This window comes from Ornithodoros turicata, chromosome 8 (genome assembly GCF_037126465.1).
Source record: "Ornithodoros turicata isolate Travis chromosome 8, ASM3712646v1, whole genome shotgun sequence".
Classification (NCBI taxonomy): Eukaryota; Metazoa; Arthropoda; class Arachnida; order Ixodida; family Argasidae; genus Ornithodoros; species Ornithodoros turicata.
In genome coordinates, this window is record NC_088208.1 from 36,673,243 (window position 1) to 36,689,897 (window position 16,655).

Here is a 16,655-nt window from a genome sequence, read left to right on the forward strand (position 1 = left end):
ACCGACAGTGAAGTCCGTGCTTGGTCCATTTCTCAGTAGTATAGCTGCATACAGGGGCGGATCCAGACCCTCTGTTTGGGGGGGGGGGGGGGGGCGATCGCCCCCCGCCTTGGATCCGCCACTGGCTGAATAAGCCTTGCTTCTGAAGCGGACACAGATAGCCATCTGCCGTGTCACGTTAACACATGTACCCGCCGTAGCCCCCCGCATTGTTATCGCGGATCAAAACAACCAATCGGAGCACGGGAAATCCCCTTCGATCACCTCGATTTAAATCCCAACCCGTTCTTCTTACATAACTGTTCCAACTAGCATCGGGGTTGGGGGAGGGGGGATTTTCCCCGGCGATTCTATTTTGTTCCCCACCCTACCCACCACCCTCGACATCTTAGGTGACCTCAGAAGGGGGCCTCTCCTCGGGGTGAATACCGATGGTTAAAAACGTTTTCCCCCAACAGCTGGTAAGGAACTCGAAGACGAAGTGACAGGTGCACACATGCGTGTCCTGACGCCACCTACCTCAGAAAAGCTGTCCTTCATGACACGGCCGTTGCCACCGCTTTCGGGGCTTCCGTCTATTTGAAGCCTCTTCATTTTGTTGCGCTTCTTTTCGAACTGCGGGGAACACAAGACGACCAATTATTAGCGCCTTCGACTGACAAAACATAAATTAAAATAAAAAAAAGAACAAGAACTCCAGAAATGGTACACTGTAAGGAAGAAGAAAAAGAAGTAGAAGAAGAGAGAGAGAGAGAGAGAGAAAGTGTAACCTTAGTCCACTTGGAGACTTTATGCATTGCCATAGACATTAGTCCCTTTCGAGAGTAAATGTACAGAAGTTTGTGCTGTCTATATAGGGACGGTTTACAATGCTCGACGGAGATTGGTTCCCCCCCTCAATTTACTCTTTCCCCCTCCCCTATTATGGTGTAAGGCTAGAAATGAACACACTAGAGCATAACAAAGGAGAGAACTCCCTTTCCTCTCCCTCCTTTCCTTCTACCTTTTTCGTTTGTGCCTCTCTGAAGTGCACCCAGAGATTTTCCCAACACCTTCTAATGGCCCCCAAATATTGCAACACCCCCAAAATGCCTGCCAGAAAGGTAAAAAAAAAAAAAAAAAAAAACAGCAAACATGACTGTCACACTCCCTCCCCTCCCTTAATGACGAAAATCCTGAGAATATCCCAGAGTGTACCAAATCAGAACAATAACATTGTTCTTGGCTCTAATGGAGCAACTTTTTTCACGCACGGAATATGGAGTGAAGCGCACTTTCCCTCCTCCGTATACAGCCGCTCCGTCACAACCCGCTAAGTCTGTACGTCACGAAGAGGATATGCAAGCAGTCAGAAAGCGTGCGCCCCGAACACGTTGCGTCACAGTGTGAGAGCACCACGTGACGTTCGACTCGTGACGTAGACTGTATGGAGGAAGGAAAGTGCGTCTCGCGTGTGTGGGTTCCTCCTCCCTCGACTAAGCTAGAACGCTACAGTCACTAAACAATCTTCAGTCTTCCTGCCCTCGCTTTTTTTGCCAAGAGGATCCCCACATATTCGTTCCCTCTTCCAATTTTCCTCCAACTAATCATGCACTCCATGCTGGAGAGAGAGCGACAGAGAGAGAGAGAGAGAAGCAATTAAGCCTGCAGCGCCATCTGCAATTTTAGTGCTCCTGACAAGGTTGAGATGACAAGATGAGACACGGCATGGAAGTGCTTCAGGAAGGCCCTCACCATTGATTAAGAAAGCAGTAGAAGGCAAGCGAGCCAGTGGATACGTGGAACGGGCAACATTTGAGCACACTGAGGGTTTGAGCAAAGGGCACTAAGGGTTTTTATCGCTTTTAGTGGGCAACACTTCCTTCGGTCTGAGCCCTTGGACACAAAGCCTCCCAAGCACACTTCGTTTTCTCCTCAACACTCGACATCTTGCCCCCTTTCCCTCACATACCTCACGGCTAATCCCCTAACCGCAATCATAACGCTGAACCCATCAAAGGAAAACGTGGCAGCAAATCGAGACCGTAAGCTGCGAATTAAGCCGGGTCGAACGCCAGCCACAAAGCCAGCCGGCGATGTGGCCAGCGGAGTTTCCTCCAGACGCGAACTCCATAATGAGTCATGCGAAGAGCTTAGCCAAGAGAGTGACAGGAGTACGCTGACATTTGCGCTGTGACAAATTGTCAGACGGCACGCGTCCCTGGGCTTTGAGGAAGTGCAGGGCTTAGCGAGGAACCGTCTACAGGTACACCGCGCACTCGCTTCAACTCGACAGGGAGCACGCGACCGTTCATTTTTCTCTTTTGTCTCAAAGGCCATATACGGTGCTCTGCTGGATCAAACTTCGACAATGGCGTCTACACGCAACTAACCAGATCGTGCGACGCTGATCTAAAAATCGGTTGGCTTTGCGCTGTGTCCATCCTTCAATGTTTTCATTGGCTCCAGGGCTGCCGAAAGATATTACGGGGCCTGAGGATGGATCATGCCCGGGCCCCCTCCTCACGTCTCGGTACATAGTCTAACTATTTATGATTACGACGGGACATCGGTCGGACGGGCCCCCGAAGTGGCCCGGGCCCCGGGGCGCCATACCCGGCTGCCTCCCTCTCTCGCTGGCTCTGACTGGCCCCAACGATTCCTATGCTAGATACAGTTACCCTGCAAAAATAGTAACTAGTTACAACTACAGTTACCGCATTAAAGAAACTTATTTTTTCTAAAAAGGCGAATACAAGTATCTAAAAAAAAATTGTTTCAGCACTTATACTGTCCAAGCAAAGTTGTACCGTGCTATAAACAGAGGATTTCCTACGGTCCACTTTAAGGCCGTGGGAGTTAGTCAATCAAAGGCCGTCCAGGCTGCCAAAATGAGATGATAGAATATGTGGAATTTCTGTTTGAGAGGAACGACAGGGCATTTGAAAGCGTCGACAAAATGATGCTCGAGAACTGACGCGTCGAAAACATTGCCGCACCTGAGTAACTTGGGGAACCCGAGACTGCTCCTTATGCTACCGAACGTAGATGCCGCCCGCCTCGATCTTTTTCGATCGTCTCCGTGAATGTAACTGCGAGTGAGAAATACGTGGATGCGTGGAAAGGTGAACGCGTGTGTTTGTGCATCTGGCTTGGCGTGCTATAATGAGAGAGTGGCCTGCATATCATTTCTGACCGGGAATCGGAGGGTAAGGGTTCGACCCCCCCCCCCCCCCCCCCCCCCCGCTGCTAGCTGCCTTTAATTCCATCAACCGCCATAAATTCACGGTGATCTCCCCCCATTCCATTTGTCACACGGACTTCCACTGTCGCCTCTCGGCCTGTCAAGTGCAGCGTCCTCCGCGGCGCCGAGGACCGACCGGCCCTTCATCTGATGCGAGAGACGCCGTAATGAGTTTTCTATTCATAGCTCCAGCTCAAAGATGCCATTACTAGATACCCACGCCATAACACGAAAATTGATACGTAACCGAGAACTGCGTGATCGATTGAACCTGCCGCGCAAATATAGCTCAGACACGCGGTCCGTACGCAGTAGACATCCGGTCATTTTCGCCCCAGGCAGCCCCGGGGACATAGTGTAAACACTCCGTTCGACGTAATCTGTAACCGTATCGGGTAGGTAAAGACGCCGATAACGTGCAGCCAGCTAGGCGTAGCGTCAAATTATACGTATCCCCGCAGTTATTAATGTAACGTGCGAGGTGTTTGTTGTTTACGCTCACTTAACATCATTAGCCGGTGTAGTGAAGTGGGCCTACCAAGGTCGTCGCGGTCTGCTTCCTGCGATCGTATCGGCAGGCGCGATAAAGATCGGCCTATAAAGTCCACCACCAGGGGTAATTGTCGGAGCCGTTCGAGCAGTGCCGATGCCCGGCTAATGCGAACGGGTGCCAAAAAATCGATGTCAATCGAGATTACGCAACTCGGTGCCAAGGTCAGGTTCTTTGATGCAGACAGATCGCGGCTCCACGCTCCTCCAGAACGAGATGACAACGAATTGCGCCGATTTATTAATTTTTTTCGGAGGCATCCTATCGATTGCATAAAAGCTTCCCAGCTTATTCACTTTTGGACACGGGCAATTTATCAGCTAACTGCGCGGCGGTGTTGCAGGGCGTTAAATCTGCAATTATATTGCCGCCGAAGTCCTTCGGGTACAACCATTAGCTGCCTTATATGGAGACCTTGCGAATCATTCAGCGATTAATTTTGGAGCTCCAGTTCTATCCCCCATGAACGAAGAGGGTCCCCACGAAGTATACCCGAAAAAATAAGAAAATAAAAAAAAAACTGCAGGACAACAAGGAACGCCCTTTGTAAATAAACCGTCTGGCTCACGGGACTTCCAGGCTGGAGAAAGACTCGTTTGATGTGGTCAGAACAGCTCGGTTCGACCATATCTGCTTCACGCAGCTGCAGTGGCTCGACAAGAGTCCTGACGGTAAACAGTAATAAAGGAATGGAACATGCTGTTTGTGGGAAATGTCTTCTAGAGTTTTCTCTTCGACTTCAGTCCTGGTGAGTTACCCAAGTTCTCGTGCGCGGTGTGCCCCTTCAGCTACCACCACGTCATTCGCAGCTAGATCACTTCCTGTCCCGCAGTGGTTACCGCAAAGCGGCGCCAGTGTCGCATACCTCGCTATACACAGCGTTCACAGCTGACGTCTTCCACAAGGGCAACGACGTGCGACCGCTCCCGTGATCCGAACAAGGCTGCCTCGCGCTGTACAAGGCAAATGAACGGAAGATGTCACTGAATAGGCAACACGATAAGGGGGCCACCTTCAGGCACTCGTGTGTACTTCCGGATTCTCTGCCGTACGCAAACTCCCATTATCGCGATTAGCTCACGCTTGCATGACATCCAAACGAACCTTGTGGCCCGTCCTATTTGTAGATCGCTATCGTCCAGCCAGACCCTCACTATCGAGCTTCCTGCACCGCTGACGACAAAGAGAAAACACTGAAGTCAGGGGCAAGGTGGCAGGAATCGGTGGAAGTGATCGATGACGTCAAGAGAGTCGAGAACTTCCTTCGCTGATCGGCGGGGAAACTCAACCTGAAGAGTTCTCACAGAAATGTCAGACTAAAACGCCATACTTGCACATTGTAGATTGCTGAATACGTCCGTTCACCCAGTTCCCGGACTACATTCTATGGAGGAGGGACAACAAACACACAAATCACCTGTTACGATAGCGGCTACAGCTTGTTCATCACCGCCGGGAGTGAACTGGGGGAACGAACGGTTCAGGAAACTGTGCTGAATCTCGTGTCACGTGACGTGATGACTGTGCTATGAATGTCACTTCGTTCTCTACAAAAAAATCTCACTAAGCTATCGATGGCTCCTGGCGTGTAACCAAATTTAAGTTGCCGCCTGTCATGATTTCTTACGTACGTGCGGCCTTTTTCGTTGCAGCCGAACACGTTCGCACAACGGGACATTCAACAAGTTTCTCACGATGTTCAAAATGACACGTGCTTCCCGCTCGTTGGTGGTAGCCAATAAGGTCGTGCTGAAGACTGGGAGGTGACGGGTTCGAATCCTACCACCGGCTGTGCTGTCTGAGGTGTTCCCTGGGTTTTCCGAAGACTTTCCAGACGAATGTCGGCACAGTTCCCCCTGAAGTCGGCCCAGGACGCACACTAACCCCCCCCTGTCCCCCACTCCTTCCTACTGTTCTCTCTCCGTCTGTCCACATCTGCACGCCGCTCATAGACACAGTTGCTTCGCGGTGCTAACACGGAACTTTAAAAAAATGGCACAGAAAACAGTCTCTTCCAAATCACAGTGAATCACCGCGCGACTAAATTTACGCAAGACGCCCAGCAGCCATGAGCGCTGATGCGCGACATTCGAGGCCCGGCCCAGTCTCCTGGCGTGACGTAGTCAGGTCCCTGTGACGTAGCGAGCAGCCGCGAAGTCTCCTCATTCACCACTGAAAATGCGTCTGCTATACGGACATGCGGAGCGGTGCTACTTGCGGGATACTCTCTACGTCATGGAGTGACGTCAGCATCACTCACTCACTTACGAACTCTCTGAAGGAGAGGAAGGTTTCGTAGAGATTGTGCACCACCCCATGGAACACCACTCTCGCGCGCTAGAGGTCATGCTACGATGATTCTTCTTGCGCAAGAGCGCAAAAGCAAAGAAGAAGAAAAAAAAGCTTTCACTGCTCGTTAAGTAGTTACGTTAAGCACTCTAATGCCCACAGTGACCCCGCATCACGCTGTTCCAGGCCCGAATTACATCGCGGTGCTCGCACTCTCATTAGTGGTGGATAAACAGCACCATGCAGGTTAACCCTCCACATCCATCTCTTTCACTCATTAACCCTGCTGCATGTATACTCACATTTGGACACAGTCCCTGGTACGCGGGGAATCCCCGCTCGCCCGATGCCCCCACCTCGCGCCCGTAAAGCCTTCACAGATCAAGCGATCAAGATATGGGGGCTAGATAAGGTCCCTTTATCGCATCTCTGTATACCGGTTTTCTGGGAATGCTACTTTGGGTGTCGGTTTCCACAGAATGGCTATGTAAAAGAGGCTACGCTGCCAAGGTCTCGATGTGAAACAAGAGCCAAAAATCCAGACGGCGTTTTTTCTTCTTTTCTTTCTTTCTTCTTGCCGATGAATACATGGACCGCGCTCTTGCTGTACGGCGGAGCTTTTTTCTTTTCTTTTCTGTCTGTCTATCTTTAGGTATGCTGTCTGGCTATTAGACGAGAGAGGAGGAATCGTTTGGACGGAACTAATTCGAGTCACCGAGTGGGAAGCACATTTAGATGCTGGATGGAACCCTGAAAGTCTTATCTCGAGAAAGATAGGATGTATGCGATTTGAGTTTCCTAGCTAGCCGAGGACGTAGTGTGTTCATAAACACCGATGACGTAATAATCACCGATGTAAAGTGTAAGTGTAATCACATATCTCTTCACGGCTGGACCATGCACAGAAGATTGGCATTCCCTCTTGCACCACTAACACATACTTTCAGACACTTCTGTGCAAAACTTCCTTCGAGTGGTACCACCTTCTCGGTTCTATTTCATCAATTACTGACCCTTCATTATTTAAGAATGTTCTTCATGATCATCTGAGCCCACATACTGGTTGTTTTTGGCTAGTTTTTTTTTTTTTTTTTTTACTTTTGTTTCGTATCTTCTGTATGCAATCACTTATATTTGTACTTGATGTTACTGCCACTCCCCTCTCACTAATGCTAATAAGTACTGAGGGCATCGTAATAAATAATGAACTCTTCGTGGATTACGAGTACATTTACTGCGACATCGTTGTTAGTTGACGTGGGTCCTTGCACGCAACGCACTCTGGTGCTAGAATATCATATGTATCTACTATAAAGTATGAAACCATGAAACACGGTTCTTATCGTAACCGTGTTGCAGGGTTTCTACTTGAGCATACGCCAGCTGGTCTGCGCACTCTTTATTCTGTTGAAAAACCCAAGTTGCGACGGCCAGATGTGGGAACCAATCAGGGTTACGATCACACAAAAACAAGCAAGCGGGGGCGAAGTGAAAGTAACAAATAACCCAATAAACTGCAGAAGAAGTGGAATCAATCAATCAATTCCGTGTTAGCACACGAAGCAACTGTGGATATATGAGCGACGTACAGACGTGGACGAATGGACACAGGGGTAGCAGGAAGTAGTAGAGGATAGCGGGGATTAGTATGTGACCTGGGCCGACTTCAGGGGTAACTGGGCCGACATTCGTCTGGAAAGTCTTCGGAAAACCCAGGGAAAACCTCAAGCAGCGAGATTCTAACCCACGTCAACTCCCACTCTCGGCGGGAGGACCTCGATATTCCCGGTTGCGAAATCCCCGATCTTGAAACAAGGAAAATAAAGGGGAATCCTCAATTGCTTCGTAAGATGATACGCAATGTTTAAAAAACATGACGTCACTCTCTAACCACTCGAATTCACGCGATTTTGATGTCTGTCCAAGTCGTTTATAGCGAACGAAAGCCACATTTTAGCGGCCGTTAGGCTTAGCAGGGCGGACACAACGGAGCAGCACGTTGGTTAGTTTATTATTAGGTTAGTCCAAGTTCGGTGTTTGCATTTGTATGTCCAGGTTAGTCTATAAGTTCACCGTTGACAGTTTCCCCGCGCGTGACTGCGCATTTTATAGTCAGATAACATTTATTTACGGTAGTATATTTTGCAACGGGGATTTCGATCACTTTCGAGGTACACCCGAAAGCGATCATCCAAATCACTATGCCACAGGAGCTGGTAGAATAAAATCGCTCTTAGGAATGTTCTGGAAGGGAGTAATGTTTTCAAAAGTCACCGTCAAACGGAAAACTTTTTTTTCACTGTTTGGAATAAAACTTCCTTTTACTTTTTTTTTTTTTACTCCTTGGTTACTTCGCTGTAAGACAGCCCGAACCCGCAGCCGGCCGACACGAGAGAAAGATATATGTCACGCGCAATGAATACTTCAACTCTGAATGCCAGCGTACGCAGCATATATACGTTGAGACGGTAACATAACTCAGCGGCAATGTACGACCCGCGCTCTTTCGAAGCATGAAACGGGATTTGTCCCGGTGAAGGTCAACGCGAGGAAATGTATGTTTAACATAATGCCACCTATCTGGCCATCTCCGCTAATATTTATTCACCACCGAAAAAAAAAAAAAAAAAGAATTACCGTCGGCACTGGACCATTGTTGTCACGCCACACAGCTGTGCACACGGGGGTCCGGACGACATTCTTCCGAGACGGCAAATACCGCGCGTGTCTCGTTGTGTGTAGGTGGCTTTTGAAAGTGAAGTACCGTCAAAGGATATGCTGGCACGAGATTCCAGTCGTTACAGCGGCAATGTAGGTGGGAACATTCTTTTTTTTTTTTTAACACGTAGCGCATGGTGTTCGCTGCCACAGAACGTACGTGCGTAGAAAACGAGTGAGAGAGAAGGCGGTATTATTGTGCGTCCTGGGCCGACTTCAGGGGAAGCCGGGCCGACTTGTGTCTGAAAAGTATGTGCGAAAACCCTGGTAAAACATCGGCTGGGTCGACGCCGCTGACGTCTCTTGTTATCTTGCTGACGTCACAATACGGACAGTGTGTCTCTGCGCGTGAGAGCCCTCATCGTCAGCGTATAGCTGAGTCGGTATCGTGTTGCCTTGCGGAGCTCGAGACCGCGGGTTCGATCCCGGCCGAGGACGGTAACTATGTGGGGGAGGGAAACATTGCTTCCAGTACCGTCTGTCGGAGATTTTCCGGCGCACGTCAAAAGAACCCCTGGTGGTCGCGAAATTATATCCGCAGTCCTATACCCCGCGGCATGTGCAACATGTCACCATACTATAGGCAGACAAACCTTACGTGTGGTGGTGGTGGTTGTACAGGTGAAAGGGCCCGCCGTTGTCGGATCAAGAGTCACTAAATAAGCTTCGCTTCAGAGTATCGACACTCAGGTGCGCGAATAAAGCAGGAGCGCCATCTTGTTTCCTCACCACACTGGTACCTCCCCATTTGAGGATCAAAGACGGCTAACGTAATGCTCGCTGTGGGATAGAGAAGCGTGCAATGATTGTTGTGCGATAATCCATGCATTGTCCACCGCAGAGCGTCCCGAAGATGTTAAGGTGAGCTCAAGGCCGTCAACTGCTGCTTGCAAACGAAAGGAACATTTCACCCACGCACGATACATGGCATCGTGTGCAGTGCGCTTGCACGTGGGTAGCGTGGCGCGGGAACAAGATGGCGCATGCTCGCTCTTGGAACTCAGTGTCGAAGCGTAGCTTATTTAGTGACTCTAGTCGGACCCACAGAGGTGGGCAACGTCACGACTGACGCCCTGGGGAAATGTGTCTTGGGCCGACTTCTAAGGGAACTGTGCCGACATGTGTCTGAAAGCGCCTGTGGAAAACCGAGGAAAAACCCCCAGACAGCACGGCCGACACCGGGACGAAGCGTCTGTCCATTCACGGGGCAGCTATGAGGCCTTTCGCGGGAAAGGCGACGTGACGTTAAAAGCGACGGTAACGTCCCACGTTATCCCACCTATAAGACAACGACGTGACGTTTTGCACGTGTTAAATGGGGAGTATGTAATTGTAGATCCCTATAGATTGCAATTACTCCTCATTTTAGTCCCCTGCATGCTCCAGGACTGCAAATAATAGTCACTGAACTTGGCAAATGGTCTCCTGAATGCGACAGTCTACGTAAATATGTGGGCTTCGTGAATTTGATGGAACAACAACTTTATTTCGAGATGATATGAGTAGGGAGTTTCATCACAAGGGCTACTCTACCGCATCGCTGGTGATGGTGGATTTCATGGAATAAGCCTGTATAAGTTTGCTAACTTAGCAATTTTCCACACACGCAGCCAGAGTAAGGAATAGCGTTCTTTCTTGGCAAAGCGTGCCCAGTGCATGTCGCAAGACATTCAATCAACCAATCATTTTATTTTCATTATTACGTTACTCGATAATTGGTTACTCGATTATTACATTACTCGACATGTCACGGTTGACGGTTGAATTCAAATTATGTCTAGGACTGTTTCAGAACAGGGCGTAAAATGTAGTCCCCACTCTGTGACATTCATTAAGTCCCACGCACTTAGTACCGAAAGTGGGCTAACTTTTGTGGCAATGCATTTGGTACCCGAAAAGACTGAAAATTTCCCCCTTTCCCCACTTAGAGTCAGTCCAGCTCCACTTAGCATGTTAAGCCCCAACGTACAATCGTAGATTCCTCGGGTAATATCTCCAAAGCCAACAAGTCTCTAACAAGGGCCAACGCCCCACAAGTCAACAGGTGCCTACAACGACGAAGAGAAGAGGTTATGATGCATGCACCGACGTTGTTGCTCTTCGTACAATCCCATCCCAAGCAGCACAATGTACTGAAAGTCGAGTGCAATAGGGGTGTGTCTTGTCAACGTTCTTTAGCTTCACGAGTCTGTTCAAGGCCTTCCACCTACCCGTCCACCCCTATTGCACCCGACTTTCAGTACATTGTGCTGCTTGGGATGGTTCTAAAAATCCATTGTCTGTCCCACACGTGTGACTCCCAGTGACCAATGGTCAAGATGCTGGCCTATATCTTGGATAACTGCCATTTCACCTGACGAATAACATCAGCACCCAGCTCGTATTTATTGTGACCGGCTGCATTTCATGAGACTCCGTATACTTTTTGCATCAAAAGTAAAGTTGGCAACGTTGTACTTGACCTCCAATTTATATGCTTCCCCCTGAAAGTCAAAAGCGTGCGTATCCTTGAAAAGCACGGGCTAGCGATAAAGCGAAATCCATCATCTTCATGCGGCAATAATCCATCTCGACAGAAGCACATACTAAATCAGGAATGATCTTATCTACACGATGTTCCGAAACGGAAACCTAACATTACTGTGCTGGAAAAAGATGGGTGCTTTTGCCTGCAGGGCAGAGACATACGCTGTTCGGCTGTTGTGACGCGAGTCGCTCCACGCCACGTGCCCCACAGAGTCCGTGGATGGGCTTTCGGCGAATATTACTTAAAAAGGGAGAAAAACAAAAAGAAGAAAAAATGTGTGATTTCTTCGTCTTTAAATTCCGTGTTAGTCCATCAGAGAGAGGGAATGACCGAAATTAAGCGCGGTCCGACATATACTGCGGTGCTGAGGTCTGTCGTCTGCAACATTTGACGCGTCATTTGGCAGAAGACACAGGCTACGCGCAGTGAGACAAGCAAATGACGTTTTCTATATGATGTCGTTTTCGACAAGCTTTTTGTGCACACACACACACACGTATATTAACCAATACCAATTAACCGTAACGATAAATGATAGGCTCCTCGATATTGTCCTTCGGTAAAGTTTTGAGGGAAGCGGCGTACCCATAAGCAACCTGTACCCAGTCACCAAGGTGCTAGCTAGGTTCGAACCCGCGACCTTGGTATTGTACGCGGACGCTCAACCAAGTGCTCCAGGGCTGCTGTTTGGACGGGACGGTTTGCATAAACTGTGCCCCTGTTCATACGCATTATCACAGTGATAACACATGCGAGCCCTTGATAACTCTTTCGTTCAACTCCCACGACTTTCCCATCGTCAAATTTGAACCTGAAGGCCAAGTGGAGCAACGGGCATGCTATGTCCACAGCACAAATACGTATAATGCACTTTTCTGACGGACTATGCGGACAAGCACGAGCGATACATGCAAAAGAATACGAACCCACCCACAACACGTGACGCTCCGCCTCTGAACGAAGGCCGGCCACGATTGGTCAGTATACAAGAGCACGTGACGACGGGACGAAGGCCGACGCACTTGACCCACACACATCGTCCCTCATACAAACACGTGCCGCTTACTTTTTTTTTTTTTCTCAGCCGACACTGAGCAAATAAAAGGGGGATTATTTTATGGGTTTACTTCGTTAAAAAATACACGAGTCGAGGGCGGGGGTATTCCTGTCGAAGAGAGCAAGATACACGGGAGGGTTAATACAGAAAGTATGAAATTTCTATTCCTCGTTTGATAAGAGCTGATATAATCGGAAAACATAGTTGCATCACTAACAGCAGGTGCATCAAAGACAGCATCTCCGTATTCGCACGAATCGAAGCCCATTTAGGTGTGTATTACGGGGGGAGATTTTTCTGGTACTGTATAATTGCCTCACGAAAATGGCTCGCGCGTTGCCACAGTGCACTAAGCGCAAGTTTAAAAGCGCTCGTAAAATACGACTGTGACATTATGTATTCTACAGTGAACTATGTAGTCTGACGAGACAAAAACCGTACGAGCATATATATATATATGTCCGCGAACCATCGCAGACTGGAAATGACAGGCAGTGCAATTCTGCAGTTCCTGTTGTACGATAGGGCGTCTTTCGTGTCAACAAACATTTAGAGAACGCAAATATACGAGGAATTCATCTTTATACGTTACCAATTTCTTATAAATAAAAAAAAAAAAGAGAGAATCCAGAATTTCCCGAATCCGAAACCACGAATCTCGAATCCTTTCTTAAAAAAAGAAAAAAGAAAAAAAAGTTTAAAAAGCCAGGGAAAGAACAATTCGACTAAAAAGTGTTTTGAAGCAGAATTTGATGTCTTCGTTTAATGAAAAATATACTTAAATAATAGTTCACTTTCAGGAAAAAAAAAAAAGAAAGAAGAACATACCCATATACTGTACGTCTGAACGAGACTTCTACTATACGAGTCTGAATTGCTTCCATAAAACTAAGAAACAATCAAAAGCAAAACCGCGTGTTACTGTTAAACTTGTCATGTCTGAGCTGGACGTCAGGTCGCGTCCCTTTCAGGGACCAGGCGCGACCTTGTTCCACCCCAGCCTGGAGCGTAGTTCAACTCTACCAAATTGGTGGCGCTGTCGAACACTATGACGTCATTTGTTTACAAACAGGGAGAGGTCTATTTTAAAAAGAGACAAAACAAACGGTGGTTGATGGATTCGAAAGATTCGATTCGCTGTTTTGGGCAGTGGGATTCGAATTCGCGAATCTCGAATCCCTGCCTAAGATTCGCGGGTTCGGTTGGCTCATCCCCATAAAAAAGCCACGAAAGCATCATCGACGTCGTTATCGCGGGTTGGTTCTATACGGCCCGGCGGACAACCTCTCGAAGAGAGTATGTAACTATGCGAGATGTCTTAATTACGTAAAATTAATTAATTCACTCTTTTAATTGGAGAATTTCAGGCAAAAGCGAGATAGCAGAAAGGGAGGCAATAATCGTTGAAACTCTTTCTATATTTTAAAAATCATAAAACGAGTGCCTGCTATGAAATATCCACTGCCGAATTTCTCTGAGCGAAACCTAAACCGAATTGAGTCGAAACCTAAACCGCGCGCCGCAGGAGCGCATGACCTGCTCCAATAATCTCCGTAGCTCTAAAGCACGTGACCCTCTGTCGTGCAATTAGCACCGTCCTCCCCGCGCTCCCGATCGGCGCGGTTTGGGTTTCGGCTCATTTGCATAGCAAAATTCGGCGGCGTTCGACTTGAGAAGGAAAAGAAATCTAGTCCGTCAACTACATACGCCGGTGGAGATAAGGAGACGCAATAGCGCGCCAGGGGAACTACTGCAGCGCCGCCATGCGCCATCATTAGGGGAGCGCACTTTTTGCTGCAGCGTAGTGTGCTGCGGCCACTCTTAACAGCCAATACGGAAGCAGAATGAGAACAACGGATCACATTATGTTGTGCAGGGAGAGAGCGTGACCTCTCTGTGTCCAGCCATCCTATCTGCGGCGCAGTAATATTTTGAGAGCTGTCGGACTAGATTTCTTTTCCTTCCTAAGTTGAACACGAGTACACGACTATAGTAGAGCCAACGCATGCGCTCGTGAAGTTTTTTTTTTCTTTTTAAATTGAATGACTTTCAGCGAGGGTCTATCTCATTCTGCTATTTAATTACGTGTGACAGCAGCCTGGAAGCCTTACTTTAACCGAGTTGGAGGCGATGAAGATGCTACACAAACGGCAGAGACGCGTCTGTTTGGAAATGTTTGCTGCAAACTCAACCCCCGGCAGTGCTCAACCTTACATACGCGCCCAAGAAAGAGAAGCGTGACGTCACATCCAATTACAAGACGTCGTCTCGTATCAGTTTCGGTTTCGAGACGACGCTGTTCTACGTCATACTAAGGGCCACACTTCGTCATCGCCAAGAAGGAGGAGATGTACACTGCATGCATGTTTTCGGAAAGCATCCAAGATACACAGCGGACAAAGGGACACCCCTTAGTTCGTAAAATTAACGCGAGAGGCGCTGCCAACAGTGCTGAAAAAAAAAGTGCAAAATAAAAATACGCGATATTGTGATCCGGAAACGACTTTTACGAAGATGAAGGGGTCCTTCAGAATACATGGTGTACACCAACGTAAAAAGAAGTACAAAGTTTTCTTATCTCTCTTTTATTTCGTTCCCGTCGACTTTCTCTTTCTCGGTGTGTATTTGCTTATAGCTCTGTCACTGTGGCAACGATTTCGGCATTCATCGTACAATTTTTCTGGCATTTTTACACCGATACTCTAAACCTAAAGAGAACCTAAAGTACACCCGTGCATCTGGCTCCCGCCAAATGCGGGTAAATTAGTAAAACCGATATACATATATTGGCAAAGGGGGGGTGAAGGGACTGTCGGCAAACAGGTCCGTGCACGCGTTAGCCTTGCGGTCGATGCACGCAATCAGCACGTGTATTCACTTATGTTGCCAGGAAGGGTATACTCTGGGACAAGCGCGGAAAACCCGATCAGGTGCCAACGATCCCTCTCCTCTCGCTAATCACGAGAAAAGATCTGAATTCTGATCAGTTTTCCGGGTAAAACTGAAATGCAAAAGGAACAGTCATGCACATGTGGAACACCCCGCGCGTTTTTAAAATACAACGTGGCGAATTCTGGTCCGTTTTTACGATATGTGCTGCGTTTGACTGATATAGGTCCGTTTTCAATTTAGCGGCACGGTTAAACCCGATTCCTCCCGATTATTCGCTCCCGAATCAGTTCAGTATATAATAATTCGGGTTAAACCCGATTTCTTCCCGACCTCCAATCTCGTATCAGGTTGTATATCACGTATCACGTGCGCTATTTAGTACACTCTTAAAAAAAAATGTGTACTTTAACTCCTTTCCTTGCATCTCATATACCCCCCCCTTTTGGGGAGTACAATTACGCTCAAAAGAGTGTCTCCTCACTCCCTCAAGAGAGTAGCATAACACCTTCACTCTGCCGGGGAGTAATATTACTCTCCACTAGGGAGAAAGGTGTTATGCTACTCCATTGAGGGAGTGAGGAGACACCCCTTTGAGCGTAATTGTACTCTCCAAAAGGGTGTTATATATGTGGCAAAAAAATGAGTTAAAGTACGCCCTTTTTTTAAGAGTGTACCATCAACACTGTTCCCCTAAAAGTGAGAGAATTCTCCATTCTCCCATGGGAAAAATGGGGTATACGTATGAGAGATCGCAGTTATGTCACAAGAAAGGTGTTTTGTCGGCTTACGCAACGATCGCGCCGATCAAACACACATATACGAGATTCCAACTGTAAACTACCGCAACTTTTCTTTTGTCAGCTATGTGCACTATACGGCAGACGTCCGGCGTGCGCCACGTCCAATAGTTCACATTTCTTCCATTTCTATATTTCGCTCTTGCGGCGAAATTGAGCGCGTTTTACGATTTCCACATATAACGAACACGCTTTGTGCGATGCCGCGGAGTTCGTTATAAACGGTTAAACGTAGAATTAAGCACTGAAAAATAAAACTAGATAAATAAATAAAAATATAAACATAAATTATGCATTATGCTGCGCTGTTGAGGCAACAAAAAGGAAATTTATCCGTGCATGCCTAATTACGCGCAGCACTCGCGTGACCATATATAACGTATCGCGGTAAACCGAATTTTACGCAAGGACCAGAAGACACGCGAGACGAACAAACTGCCGTTATAACCACCAGTTTAGAACCTGAACTTCTGATAGCCGAATGGTGTGCATTTCCATTCTTTCAGATCTGGAGCAAGAGTAAGAGTAAGATTGGGGAAGCAAACTGACGGCAATATATAGAACAGATTTAAATAGCGGTACTGTCGTGTGTGAAACTGGGA

General features: G+C 47.8%; 1 protein-coding gene across 8 annotated transcripts in view; it reads right to left on the minus strand.

The window, feature by feature from the left end:
• LOC135367176 (centrosome-associated protein CEP250-like) overlaps positions 1–16,655 on the minus strand; it is a 77,725-nt gene that overhangs the window by 42,182 nt on the left and 18,888 nt on the right. For 7 of the 8 annotated variants that reach the window (XM_064600320.1, XM_064600316.1, XM_064600318.1 and 4 more), the window contains one exon: positions 520–615. In XM_064600320.1, the coding sequence (XP_064456390.1) occupies positions 520–615 (96 nt within the window). Of the gene's footprint in view, positions 1–519; positions 616–5,190; positions 5,278–16,655 lie in introns of those variants that run through there. The other variant, XM_064600319.1, reaches the window with a different exon arrangement.